Here is a 15392-nt window from a genome sequence, read left to right on the forward strand (position 1 = left end):
ACGCGCTTTTGGCCTTTTTATAACTGTTGAATTTCGAGCATCCACATTTCTCATGAGACAATCTCCTGTATTCAAAAAGGGCCTACAGGCTCGAGTCCAATTGCATGATTAAGTGGCCTTTATCCCTCTATTCTAATCAGGGACTAGAGATTTCTTATTTGGTGGATTTTTGGCATCCACAAAAACTAATATACATATACTACTATATTAAAGTGATACGCTACTAAATAAAATAAAAAATGGCAATTTGGTTATCAACAATGTAAACGACCATTTCTCTACAATTTTAAAAATGAAGATATTAACTTCTTGATGCCATTATTTTGGATCATTTCATGTAATTTCCAATATCTAAAGACAGGCCAAGCTCGTATACTTTGTTGATCCAAATGGCTTATTTAAGGTTGGACCGCCCGAAGGTGAAGGGTCTATGTAGGTAAAAATAACGTGCAAATGAACGTTCGCTTAGTTTTAATGTTATAAACATGCTTATTTAAACATATATTTATTTTTATTATTTTTTAATTATCATATAAATTTTAAATAAATAAAATATGTTTAATATAATGTATGACATAAATGTATTAAAAAAATTAAGGCAAAACATTGTCTATAATTTTAATAAAAACTGGTTCACTTTTTTTCAATATACAATAGAATGAATTACAATTCTATAGTATATATAAATATTTATATCAATAATCTCTACATATATGACATCTAAACACACTATTAACATAGATATATATATATATATATTACATGACTACATGACATATATATAAATTACAATAATATTTAAAAAAAATTAATAATAGAATAAAATAAGATTAGAAAAAGTCATAGTCTAGAGTAGTATATATGCATCAACTATTTTTAGTTTCTAATGTATCTCACAATGCCCTTTGGTGAATTTGATGAATAAAAATAGCTTCAATCACTTGATAAAAAAGAAATTATCACACAAATTTATAATATAAAAAATATGATATATATGACTTTATTATTTTTAAATAAATATAATTTAATTATTTAAATTATCATAAAATATCTTAAAAATATCATACTTTAATTAATTAATTAATTAATTTTTGTTTATGTTTATGTTTGTTCTAGTTTTTGAATTTGGCAGTGACAATAAGAGATTATATATTATATCATTAACATAATATTAATATTGGAAGACTTCTCAATGGTTACTACCCATAGATGGGTACTAATAATTATGGTGATGTGGCAATATGGTGACTTGGTATAGCAAGTCACCAACAGGTCATTTTGATTAATTTAGTTATTATTTTTTTATCATAATTAATCTTTATATAGAAATTTTAATCTTTTTATATAGAAATTGACATAATTTTATTTAGCCAATATGTAAGTCCATATTGCTTTTTTAATCTCTCTGATGTGTGATCAAATGTAATACTAATATTGAGACCATTATATTATGTTTATATAAATTTGAGAGACTATTATCCATTAAAAACATTCATGATTCTGAAAGATTAATTTGAGAGATTAATTTTTTACTTTTTAAAACAAAACAGGTCACAAACATGATAAGGTTCCTAGTGGACAGCTACAATACACCTATTCCAGCCATACTTGAGATCCCATCCAAGGATCATCCATACGACCCTGCTCATGATTCAGTTCTTTCTCGAGTCAAGTACATCTTTTCTGCTGAATCTGTGGCCTCAGATAGACGTTGAGAACTGCCGATATTCTCTTAGTGAGATGGCAAAACAACATAGCAGTCAGTTCTCAGGCTGATATAGTTTATTATCTACTTTGGCTCTTGTGCTTAATATTCAGGCTGATAAATCTTGAATAACTAGTTTCTTTTTTCTGGAAATTTATTGAAGATGACCTCTTTTCTCCACTCCAATCCATGAGAAAATGTCTGATAATATCTATAAAGAATTATGAACAAAAATCTGAAGTGGATATCAAATGGGGATGGATCCAAGGAGCTGACTCCTTTCATCACCATATATAGATGATTACTGTGTGCTTAATATTCTTCTATGCTAATTTGAGTTTTTGTTCTATGCCTAACAAAACATATATTTGGTTTATGAGAATTCAAAAAGTTAATATTTCAATAAGATACTTAATATAGCTTTTTCTCTTTATATTTTGAATATGATTTTTTTTTATTAAAATACAATTAAAAAATATATATAGATTTCTAATAATATAAAAATGTTTTGAAAAAAGTCAAAAGTTATTGTTGCTTTTTTTTACATTATTTTCATATAATATTAATAACTTTGAAATTTATTTATTATTTTAATAAATATATTTTTCTCATTTTGAATTTTGAATATAAATACACAAATGGGTGATTGAATATTTGAAATTTAAATGCTAAGCATAGCCAAATTTTGTAATTAGTAATCTTATTAAATAGAAAATGTAACTTTTAATCTACCAATGAATTTTATTACGAGACAAATAAAAATGACATATATTGTGCATTAAAGTTTATTAGGTGATAGTTTATTTCAAATAAACATTTATGTAAATTTTAGTATTTAATGTTTTATTATAGAAAAAACCTATTATTAAAAATATATTGAATTTTTTAATATAAACATAAAATAACAAAAAGATGTTTTAACAAATACTATATTTATATACGATATGTTAATGAATAATTTTTTTTAAATGTATATTACAAGCTATTAAATATATCAATCACCATTGTTATATTTGGAAACAAATAAAATAATATTTTTTCATTAACTATTGAAGGGTATTGAATAAACTAATAGAATTATAATTTTCATTAATTAAAATTTTGAAATAATAAATATACACACACTAATGTTAAAATTATTAATTATATATAGAAACTAAAATATGTTGCAAAACTGTAACTGTTGCAAAACTATATTCTTTTTAGTGGCATTTGAAAAAATGTAACTAAAAATAATTAAATATCATTTTCAAATATTACGAAATTTTTAATAATAATGAATTACATACTTGTTTTTTATATTAAATTTTTTTTAGTGACATTCTATAAAAATGTTACTAAATGATATTTCAGAAAATAAATTCATTTTTAATGTATATTTGTAGACATTTTGATATAATAAAATTTTATAAATACTTTCTAATAACAATTTAACATTACAATATTAGTTAATGTATACAAAATATCTACGTAATACACATAACAAATAAAACATATGTAATTCTATTTACAAAAGTTTACTAAAACAAAATACATAATTGTAGTATAGAGCTTTCCTTCTTCTTCTTCAGTTTCTTTCAATTTCTTCAAAAAAAATCTTCTAAGCTCTTAATTTTCTTTTGCAATTTGCATAGCCAAAATGCTTGCACTGGTATTTCAGACACCTCCCAAATCTCACAGAATGATACCTAGATATGCTCCCTCCACCAAGCCATTTCTTGTTAACGATGCTATCTCTGCATCACTAAATTGAAATAATGCCTGCAAATCCAATAATAATGAGGATGATAGTGAAGATTAAAATCGTACACTCAAAGAAATTTCATTATCAATATTCAATATCTTCGACATATCATAAGAAAATAACCCTTAAAAAAAGATAAAATGAAAATAAGGATGATAGTGAAGATTAAAATATGATAAAAGTATATGAGAGCATTACCGCACAATGAAAAATATGGGAGGTGCGCGACATTGGGCTTTGAAGTCTTGACCCTAAGGTGTCCTATGGTGGTGGCAGTGACTTTCATATCTGTCTATAGAGCGAGATCGGAGCCGAGAATCCCAGAAACGTCGGCGACATTCAAAGTCAATCTTTTTGAAAACCCAAAAAATAAATAACCAGTTTTTCTTTTTGAAAACTAGAATGTAGCAGTTATAACATTCTTGAGTTATTTTTTTATTAATATTTAATGCTTATTTATAATACAAATTTCCTTTATAATGTTTAGATATGATTTTTTTTAATTCTTTAATTTAATAATTATATGACCGACATGTCATCAGGTCACTCTTATAAAAATTTAAAAAAATCACAATTTATTTTTAGAAATTTTATATAAAAACTATAAATATAAACCATTGATCTTAATCCAATGGTTAATATCAAAGTAACCATCTATGGGTAGTAACCATTAAGAGTGCACCCTATTAATATTATATATTATATGTTTAATATAATATTAATATTATACATGAATTTTAAATTTAAATTTGTTGCTAGTTTTTTTTAAAAGAAGTTTATTTCTAGTTGATAGTAGATTATATTATATTATATGTTTAATATGATATTATTCTAATACATGAAGTTTAAGTTTAATTAAATTTTATTTAAGTTATAAAATATATGATTTTATTATTTTAAAATAATTGACATTGTAAAATATGACAAAAATATCTTTTTTTAATTTTTTTAATTATTTGTTATTATTAAATTTGATTTAAGTTTAAATCATGTTTATAATTTATCAGTAAATATAAAAATATTATGTTATATATAATAATATTCCTTTCAAGTTAAAAATAATAAAAAAAACTTTAATAATTTCAGTTATCTAAATATTTATTATATAAAAAAAGAGAATTCTAGCGTCCCTCACATGACTTAGTCCTTCATGTGGTGCCCAGATTTTTGCCAAGTGTCAATATTGGATTGGTGTTAAAATGTTGACTTTTTAACTTTTTACTTGGTGTAACCGGTTGTGTCAACCGACTGTGTTTTTTGAGCTGACGGAGCTTAAATAAATGAGGGGTAGAAGCGTAATTTTAGGTCCAATAAACTGTATAGTTGAGGGTTTTATAGTAAATTTAGATAGGAGTTGAGACTTATTTACGATTGTGGACACGTAAATATTTGACTGCAGCTAAGTAACTATTATAATTGACTTACATAAATATATAATAAAATAACCTAACAAAAACTGAAGCTTTTTTATTTTTTTAATGCGATATATGAAATGAATAAAATGTGGTGGAAAGTTTTTAATATTAATAATAACTTTTTAAATGTAGGGATTACTGAATGACACACTACATTACCATTTAGTAGTTAATTTTTGCATGGACTTTTTATTTTGCATGAATATTGAGCATATTAGTATAGGTATTAGCTACATAAGAAGTTTCATTATGCTAAGTGACTTTTGAGGGTTTGTTAAGTGAGAAAATTAAAGTACAACATAACGAGAACATATATTTTAGTGTAAGTTTGTATAGTTTTTTTTTTCAATTAAGTTTCAATGCTTTGGTTTTTTTTTTTTGAAGTCCTTTCTCTTCTAGTATTGGATGACTTCATAATCGACGTCTAATTATGTGTGACAATATTTAAAGAAAATAATACTAGTACTATAGCACTTTGCTTGTATTTTTTTTATTGGAAACAGAGAATAGTGATAACATTTGAAGAGATAATGATTGTAAAAATAATAACTAATGCACTTTTTTTGGTTCAGCTGAAATGCATAGTGAGATATGTGAGTTAAAGTGCACACCATATTTAGTGGCTTAGCTGATGAGGAAATTATTAAAAAAATATGAAGAACCCACGAATAGGTGTAAAGAAATGGTAGCTAGTTAAAGAGTAAAATATTAGGGTATTTTTGTCTTTTTGTACCACTAGCCTTTAATTGAAATCTAATCATTAAACTCAAAAAGTATATACATCGGACGATCCAAATTCATTGAAGGACTAAGTCCTTCAATACTAAGTGAGGGACACCAGAACCTCCCTATAAAAAAATATTATTTATTTATTTAATTGATCCACCAACCAAATTCTAACACGTGGCTCATCCCGAATATATTATTCGAGTCGAGACGGCTTTTACAAACCAGGGGTAATTTCGGAAACTTGAAAAGATTCCTCTAGTTATTTTTTCTGAACTCCCAGGTCAATCCGAGGAGCTTGGGAAAAAAAAACCTAAATCGCTATTTTTCGATCTCTGTTCTCTATGTCTTAGCAGCTTGTTCAGCTTTTACTACTTCAAGTTGTTCATCGCTACCTTCAGGTCCGTAGTAGATTTCGTCTTTTTCTTCTTTATTTATTTTCAATCGATCCATCAACTTCTTTTATTGTATCGATTAGATGTTTATTATTTGAAGGTGTTTTACTGTTCTGGGTCGTTGTACGATTTATGGGTTTTGTTGACTTTGTTTCAAATATGACTATACTTATCAGATATGCATGTGTGTGTGTGAGTTTCGATAGATCATGTTACTGCGAGCTGGATTCGAATTGTTTAATTTGAGTGCCTGATCTTGCTTCTGGGTTTTTAATTAAAGATGCTTTCCATTTCTATGATAGGACATTAAAATAAAGTCGCTGCATACAAAATTTTGCTAAAATGGGTGATAGCAATTCTCCGCCCGAGTCTCCTAAAGAAAACCCAGATCATGTCTCTGATTCGAACCAACTTGCTAAAGATGATAGTGAATTGGAAAATATCGTTAAAAAGTTCCAAGACACGATGTCTGTTAGCAAGAGACACAAGTTTTGGGAAACCCAACCTGTTGGGCAATTCAAGGATAAGGAGGATACTAGTTTGCCTGAGGGTCCTATTGAGCCTCCAACACCATTATCTGAGGTCAAACAAGAGCCTTACAATCTGCCTAGTCAATATGAATGGACTACTTGCGACATGGACTCTGAAGAGACCTGCAATGAGGTGTATGCTCTTTTGAAGAATAATTACGTTGAGGATGATGAGAACATGTTTAGATTCAACTATTCGAAGGAGTTCCTTAGGTGGGCTTTGCGCCCTCCAGGTTTCTACAGGAGCTGGCACATTGGTGTGCGTGCAAAGGCTTCAAAAAAGCTTGTTGCTTTTATTACTGGAATCCCTGCTAGGATCCGGGTTCGGGATGAGGTTGTAAAAATGGCTGAGATTAATTTCTTGTGTGTTCATAAGAAGCTCAGGTCAAAGAGACTTGCCCCTGTCATGATCAAGGAGGTTACACGGAGGGTTCACTTGGAGAATATATGGCAGGCAGCATACACTGCTGGAGTGGTTCTTCCAACTCCCATAACAACTTGCCAGTACTGGCATAGGTCTCTCAATCCAAAAAAGCTTATTGATGTTGGGTTCTCAAGGCTTGGTGCAAGGATGACAATGAGCCGAACTGTAAAGCTGTACAAGTTACCAGATTCACCAGCTACTCCTGGATTCAGAAAGATGGAACTTCGCGATGTTCCTGCAGTAAACCGGTTGCTTAGAAACTATTTGAGACAATTTGTTGTCGCACCAGATTTTGATGAAGATGATGTTGAGCATTGGCTTCTTCCAACTGAGGGTGTAGTGGATAGTTTCCTGGTCGAGAGCCCAGAGACGCACGAGATCACTGATTTCTGCAGCTTCTACACTCTTCCTTCATCTATCCTTGGCAATCAAACTTACTCAACTCTGAAAGCTGCTTACTCGTATTATAATGTGGCCACCAAGACTCCATTGCTTCAGTTGATGAATGATGCTCTTATAGTAGCAAAACAGAAGGATTTTGATGTTTTCAATGCTTTAGACGTGATGGAGAATGACTCGTTCTTGAAGGAGCTAAAATTCGGACCAGGTGATGGGCAACTTCACTATTATCTTTATAACTATAGGGTGAGGCAAGAGTTGAAACCGTCAGAGCTTGGTCTTGTTCTCTTGTAGTTTGGCATTAGTTTTTGGTGGTTTTAGCATTGCATTTGAACTAAAACAAACTGTTTATCTGTTTGAGTGGCATTGGTATCCTTGTCTTGTTTTCTTTGCAACAAAGGATGAGATTTTTCTCTTTTTTTTTTTTTATTTCTATGCATGGTTAGAGAGCGAATGTGTTGAGATGGGGCTTTTATCAGAGGCAATAAGACCTTGTTTGCTGACAACGCTAATGGAACCATGATGTTTATCAGGGAGCAGAAAACTGATCCAACTGAGATATTGGTTGGAATTATGCATAATTTCCATTTAACTACCGGCGCCGCCCTAATAATTAAAATTAATTCTCCTATATCATATATACCTTACCATTCCACAATATTTACTTATTTTCCTTGAAACCGTCTCTGAGGTAGGATGAATGCTACTCACTGCAGGAATTGCGTACTGTTCACATTTAGTATGCCAATTCACTGATGAAGGCACATCCTGGAAAGAAATGCTAAACACATAGAAGTGAACTTTTGAAGCACATCAATCATAAGATTACATTTATATATTCCATATATAATATAAAAAATTACATTAAAAGAGAACTCCAACACTTTTTATATGTTAAATTTTGCTACAATGTATGTATATTTTTAACATTTTCAAAATAATTGTAAATTTTCTAAATAATTTCTCTTTGTTCTCAATTTTACTCATTCATTTTTCTTTTCTTTTTTTTTTGGGCAAAGTTTTTCCACATTCCATTATATTTGAAATGAATTAAAAAATATACATATATATAGGAAGAAACAAAAATAGTTATGTATTCTTAAAAAGTAGAATGAAGAAATCACTGAGGACAATTTACGTTTACATTAATTCGTTTAGAAATTAGGGTATATTTCTTTTTCTTCCTATATATGCATATTAAACGAGATATCTACTAATAAAAATTAGGGTGCCTAATTTAATCACTACCAATATATATATATATATATATATATAATTTTAGTATTTTCAGTATATGAATTACAACTTTTTTTTACATGACGTGTATTATGTAATTAGATAGGACCTCTCACAAATTTTTGGAGCTAATTAGATCATGATTTCAATATCTTAAATTATTTAAAATTTTCTGAAAATTTGTGAGAGGTTCCCTTTAACTACATTAATACCATCATGGAAAAAAAATAGAATTGTAACTTATTTATGTACTAAAAATACTCAAACTACATGTAGATAGTGATTAAAAATAATCATTAACCAATAATTTTTCTTTAAATTAACATCAACAACACGATTATTTGACATGTAGTATTTTCCTTTTGGTGAAGAAAAATTTGTTTGACATGTATTATTTCCCCTTTTGTAAAGAAGGATTGAGTTTTCTAAGGCAATGTATACACACAAGTAGGTTCAAGATTTAACCGATTCAATCAAATTTGAACAATCAAATTCAATTCAACATGCAAAGTGCATATTGGATTGGATTGAAAATTTTAAAATCCACACTTGTGCGGAATAGACGCACTTTTAATATTGAAAGTAACTAATCAGATCCGCAGTTTATGTAGATAAATAATTTTTAAAAATATATATGTAAGATAATAATTTAAAATTTTTATATACTTGATACAAGTAAAGTGATATAATAATTATTTTGAAAAAATAAACTAAATTAAATTAAATTAAGTAATACTTAAGTTTTTAATTCGGAAACTTTATATTTGGATTCTTGTATCAAATTTAAATGTAGATGTTATATTTAATTTTATTATTTGAGTTTATGTAATGTTTAAGTTATTTGTTATGTAAGTTGATGTTGATTACTAATTTTAATTTTTTAAAAGTGAAATTATAAATATTAGTTAGAAAATATAAATTAATAAATAGTGTTTAATTTTCTCCCAAAAAAGTAATGGATTTAGATTAATGAATCCAATCCGTATTTTGCGGATTGAATTGGATTGATTTTGTACTAAAATGATGATTGAATTTGATCTAAAATATGAAATTCATACTTAATGTGCGAATTAGAAAATAATGCACATTGGATTGAAAGAACATCAAAAGTGACAAGACAAGAGAAAATATCGTCATAAAATTTCAAAGCAAATGTCATGGTCGACAATCAAATCAAATCAAATGGTATACAAATATATTTTTAGAATTCCTCACTCAATCGATGAAGATTAAATATAATGTAACAAAGAGTAAACCAAGATGGTAGAAAGAAATAAAAACACTTCTTATTTTTGGGGCTTATTATGCCGTTCTTCTTGTACACATACACTTGAAAATGTATCTTTTTCAAAATTTTAAAAGACCGAATTTGGGTTCTTTACCTAAATAATGCCATTGATATATTGAGGACGAACATTGAAGAAACTAAAAAGATGGAGGCGAAAAGAAAACCCATTCAATCGTTCCATTAATAAATATGCTACATTTGTAATTAATTAGGGAAAGTGTCAATATTACAGCATTAATTCAAGCCTTTGATAATTGCTGTACATAATCTTTCTTGGTGAGTAACCTCCCACCTGTGGCCCATGCTGAAGATAGTAATGCACTAAATATTCTTAGTATAGATTATAACTAGACTAGACTATTCAAAAAATAAAAGAAAGAAAAAAAAAAATCAATTTTCGGTAATCCTATTCTCTGCTCAGCTGCCACAATTTTTTTTCTAAAATGAGTAACCATGTACTTAGAGCATCTCGAATGCTAGCAACACCATTGGTTGCCAAAAATACAAAATTCATCTTACAATTTTTTTTTTTCCTCTCTCATTCACGTTACCTTAGTAACTTATTCTTAAAATAGTGGTAACTCCAGCCCATGATCTCACATATAAATTTTTCAAATAATATTTTTTAAAAATATTCTCACACTATTTAATATGAATAAATATTGCATAATATTTAGGTTACACCAAATTTAAAAGTAGCACATAAAATTACATAATAATTAATCAATCTAACATAATTAAGAAAAAAATCTAACCAAAATGATTTCCAAATTTGGACCATATGTGTTCTACCAAGTCAGCCTAAAGATTGCTATGAATGTGTTTTGCCATGAATTTCAGCATTTATTTGAAGCATCATTGGGAAATAAAACCAAATAAACCCTCATATGCATCTCTTTCATCCTCAACAATAATGTTGTGCAATATGATGCGTGTATACATAATATCTTTGAGAGCATCTCTTTGCCAAAAATGTGTTGGTCCTCGTACAATGGCAAAATGAGATTGAAATACTCTGAATGCTCGTTCAACATCATTGCATACCGCTTCTTGGCATCGGGCAAATAATTTTATTTTCTCTCCTTGGGGCTATGGAATAGTTTTAACAAATATACCCCACTATGGATAGATACCATCTGCTATATAGTATCCCTTGTTGTATCCTGTGCCATTTATCGTATACTCAAGTCTAGGAGTTTCCCCTTATAAGTGTCAATGAATAGTGGGGATTCTTTTAACATGTTGAGATCATTATTGGATACTAGGACGCTGAAAAATGCATGTCAGATCCAAAAATCTTGTGACACAAATGCTTCAAGCATAATTGTTGGCGTGCCATGATCACCTCGTGTGAATTGGCCTTTCCATGCAATTGGGAAAATTTTCCATTCCCAGTGTATACAATCAATGCTTCCCAACATGCCTAGAAAAAATCGCGCACCTCCCCTATTTGAAGTAAGCGACGAATGTCGTCGACATTGGATCGTCTCAAATATTCGAGCCCAAAAATCTCATTCGCTCCCCGAATGAAATTGACTAGTCATTCAACAACAGTGCTTTCACCCATTCGAACATAGTCATCAACGTAATTTCCATGCACTCCATATGCCAACATTCACATAGCAATGATGCACTTATGTGTTGGCGAAACCCTCTTCTAGCGATTACATCAAACCACATGTGGAAATACTTCGAATGATTTCCTAGTGCTTGTAATATGAGTATGAATACGTGTCTACACATTCTAATCTTCTTTGAAATTGAGATTCCGTATACACCAGTTGATAAGAAAAGTAGTCATCGAATAAACGTTTGCGTCCTTCTACATTACCCCTATCAATGTGGGCTTTCTTCCTTCCTCGCCTTGTTGAGCTACCCTCATTCAAGAAATTATTGAAATATTCATCATCATTCTCATCAGTATATTCTGCTATTATAATATCGTCCAGACTCATATTGTCGTAAACATTCAGACAATTTGGTGAATCCATTGTCGAACCTAAAAGATATTTGGGAATGTAAGATGAATGAGAGAGCAAAATGGAGTATGAAATGGAGAGTTGAGTAAAAAGAAGATTTAAATGTGGTATTTATAGACATGGTGACATATATATATCTGTTAAAAATAGTCGTTAAGATATAATTGTTATTGACTCATTAAATAGTGAAAGATAATTTATTTAAATAAAATAATACATAATATTGATCTTTTAAAAAATACATAGCCATTAGAACTTCAAGATATTAGTCTTAATATAAGTACACAAATTTTCATGATCTTTCTGCTCAGGATTCATATGTGATGTGTCCATGATGAGATAATCCATGTATTTTGTCATCCTTTTATCTTCTGCATCTTTCTCTTTTATTGCCACCAATTTCTCATGTACAGATGCTTTTCGTGCATTAATCTCTATGTATGTAGTATGTGTATCCTTTTTTGTTCCTTTCCTTTTCTCTTTTCGACCTTTTGGCCAATAGGGTGCACTTCACGTACTTCATCATCACTGATTTTGCATTGGATGATGAAGTATATGCCTCTGATTCTGACCCATATGTTATCTTTGCACTTGCTAGTTGGTACATTGCATTCTATTTCGACTCATCCTTTAGCAATCTACAATAGTCTACAAGCAAAAAATTTGAGTTTTTATTTTAAAATTTATACATTTGATTTGCAGATTCTGAAGATTTTTCTCATCAGATCAACCATTGCGACGTTCATGTTGTACTCATTTATAACACCCACCAAAACACGTCACCTTTTGATTCATCTTATTCCAATGGTCTTTGCATTGCTTTCAAGATTTTGTTTGCTCACCTTTCTGGTTGGTGTTGAAGTATTTTGCGATCCGATCCTGAAAATTTGCAGAAGTTTGGTCATTCCCCCTGATGACATCCTTAGATGTATTAAGCCATCCACTTATTAGATGTATAGTTGCTTCGTTGCACCATTTCATTTTATCTTTTTTGGCTTGGTTCCTCTTCATTGTGTAGAACCACATTTTCCAACCCTTCATCATCATGTATAGGTTGGGTTTCAGAGACAGATGTTGATGACGTTTCAAGATTCAAATGAATACTAGTATTTTCCATACTCGGCCTAAAATTTCTTGAAACCATTTTGGGTTGGTGTAGGGAAGACGTATGAAAGACATATGGTAGTGAATTTCCTAGTGTGAAGAATGGAGCATGTTGAGGTATTTCAAAAGAGCACATATTTAGGTAAGGGAAGGAGGACATAGGATAACTTTGAAATTTTTTATCAACATGAGAATATTGAAAATTTAGATTTTGGGGGTTGGTACATGGAGAACTTGATAAATTTTGAGTAACTTGAGAATAATGAAAATTTATATTTTGGGGGTTGGTATGTGGGGAATTTGATGAATTTTGAAATATTTAAGAATATTGGAAATTTGGATTTTGGGGGTTTGTATAGGGAGAATTTACGAAATAAATTTAAGAAAAGAGGATTTTGTGATATTAAAATTATTGTAGAAGAATATATGGGATGATGTGAAAAATAAATGAAATTGATGAGTATTTATAAAAGAAAAAAAAATTAATTTTCTTTAAAATTAGCCAAGGGTCACTTTGACCGTTAATCCTTATTTTATTTTTAATATATTTTATCAATTTAGCCAACAGTCATTTTGTGTTTTTCATAAAATAAAGGCAACGTTGTCTGACAAAGGCAACTTTAGTGGACAACTCTTTCTCCTCCAACGCATTAGCAATGCCATGTATGAGTTAGGATTGACTAATGTCACTCAAGCATCCCCAAAAACCACATACAGTGACGATGCTCCTAAATTTTGGGGAACCTCATGTGTTTGCTGCATAAAATATTAGAAAAAATTACTACACTTTATTTCAAACTATATAAATATGCCAATGGAGTAAAAATGATGACACATGTTACAAAAGCTAGAAATTAGTACAAGCTACATATAGTCAGATAATTCTGACAACATCAAATATTGTTAGATATATTATTTAGCACTAGAAATTGAATTTCCAATGCTAGTTCTCTTCTATTTATGTACTAGTTAAGGAGCCTTTTGAAGGGTTGGAGTAAAACAATCAATAAAAGAAGATATTTTTCTTTAATTATTTTGGATGTAGGGGTTTTTATAACATCCCATACTTGGTCAATGAAAAGTGAATGGTATGTTATATTAGAGTACTTGTAAAATTGCTTGTCAGTTTTTTTTTTTTACATATTATGATATGTTAAATAGGGTTGGCAATTTTATTGGAGGGCAATGACATCTTAGAAAACCTTGACATGTGGCCAACACCTATCCAAATGTCCTACTCCCCGAGAAAAGAGTCGGAGGGAGTGCTGGTCATCGACTACTCACGACTTAGGAACATGTCTTCAGAACTGATTTGCAAAAACCTGTCAGGAAGGTCCCCAAGAGAGTCCATGAACGTATGCCCACATGCTCACTTCTCGAAGGTCTGAGAAGTGTCCCAGGGGACAAATCAGCGGGTCTCCCAAAAAGTGGGTCCCACGAGGAGTACCTTTAGTAGGTTTGCGTGCCCACCTCTCTTGGACATTTCAGTGCGCCACCTTCTTATGCATAGTGACAACTGAGTGGTGGCACTACCATCCTTTGGTCTCCCCTCCATTTCCCATGCAAAGGAAGTCTGTTAGGCCAAATCAACCAAGCTAGCCTCACCAAATCAAGCACAAAGCCTCCAGCTTGGTAACTTGTGTCAAGAATCCCATGCATGACTCTCAACTAATTGGGATATTAACACTAATCTAATTACTTAACTTTCTGTACTAATCCTTCTTTATTGCCTATAAATAAGGATTTGAATGGTCATGTGTAAAGATCTGAAACCCTATTTTCGATCCACCATTGTTTCCTTGGCGCAACACTACCCTCTGCCCAAGATATAAACCCTAAGAGGCTCGTGATTTCAACAAGCCTTCAGTAATACAAGTAACTCGTGGACTAGGCCTCGTTAACGGCCGAACCACGTAGAAAACCTCTTGTTTTTCCTTTACAATTTTCTACAAGCTTTTCCTTCATTCATTAGTTGACGAAAATTAGAACCAACAATATATTCTACATCATTCACCCTCACTATGAAATAACTCGACCTAGAGTTCATTTTGTGAGAATGGTAGATTCTATTAAGATTGATTAAATATAATGGTTAAGTTATTTATACAATGTGGTGTAAACTACTTAATGATTTTATTTTAAGTTGAAGTGAAAATATGAGCTTTTGTTTTAGGATTTAATAATTGGCTTTTATTGGTCTATAATGATACAATGAGGTAGTTAAGCTTACCCTAAAAGTTGGGAGTTTTTTGGAGGTGTTTAAAGGTGATTTTGGGCACCTTAGGCAGTGGAGAGGCGACATGTCGCTAGAAGGCTTAAAAGCCTTGTTGACTGCGTTTTTAGCCAACGACGTGAGAACGTCAAATACGACAAACCTTCAAGAGAAATAAAAACGACACAGACGGTTTAATAAAGAAAATAAAGAACACAGGAGATTTTTATAGTGG

General features: G+C 30.3%; 1 protein-coding gene across 1 annotated transcript; it reads left to right on the plus strand.

Annotated features, from left to right (window-relative positions):
- The first annotated feature begins 5827 nt into the window (after positions 1-5827).
- LOC133802120 (glycylpeptide N-tetradecanoyltransferase 1-like) lies at positions 5828-7850 on the plus strand. Its single transcript, XM_062240382.1, has 2 exons — positions 5828-5991; positions 6288-7850. Exon 2 carries the CDS (start codon positions 6328-6330, stop codon positions 7630-7632), a length of 1305 nt encoding a protein of 434 aa, XP_062096366.1. The 5' UTR covers positions 5828-5991; positions 6288-6327; the 3' UTR covers positions 7633-7850.
- The last annotated feature ends 7542 nt before the right edge of the window (positions 7851-15392 follow it).

Source organism: Humulus lupulus, chromosome 9 (genome assembly GCF_963169125.1).
Source record: "Humulus lupulus chromosome 9, drHumLupu1.1, whole genome shotgun sequence".
NCBI lineage: Eukaryota > Viridiplantae > Streptophyta > Magnoliopsida > Rosales > Cannabaceae > Humulus > Humulus lupulus.

Bases quoted from the DNA above. Each gene is read 5' to 3' on its own strand.
- LOC133802120 (XM_062240382.1), top strand. From the start codon at position 6,328: ATGGGTGATAGCAATTCTCCGCCCGAGTCTCCTAAAGAAAACCCAGAT.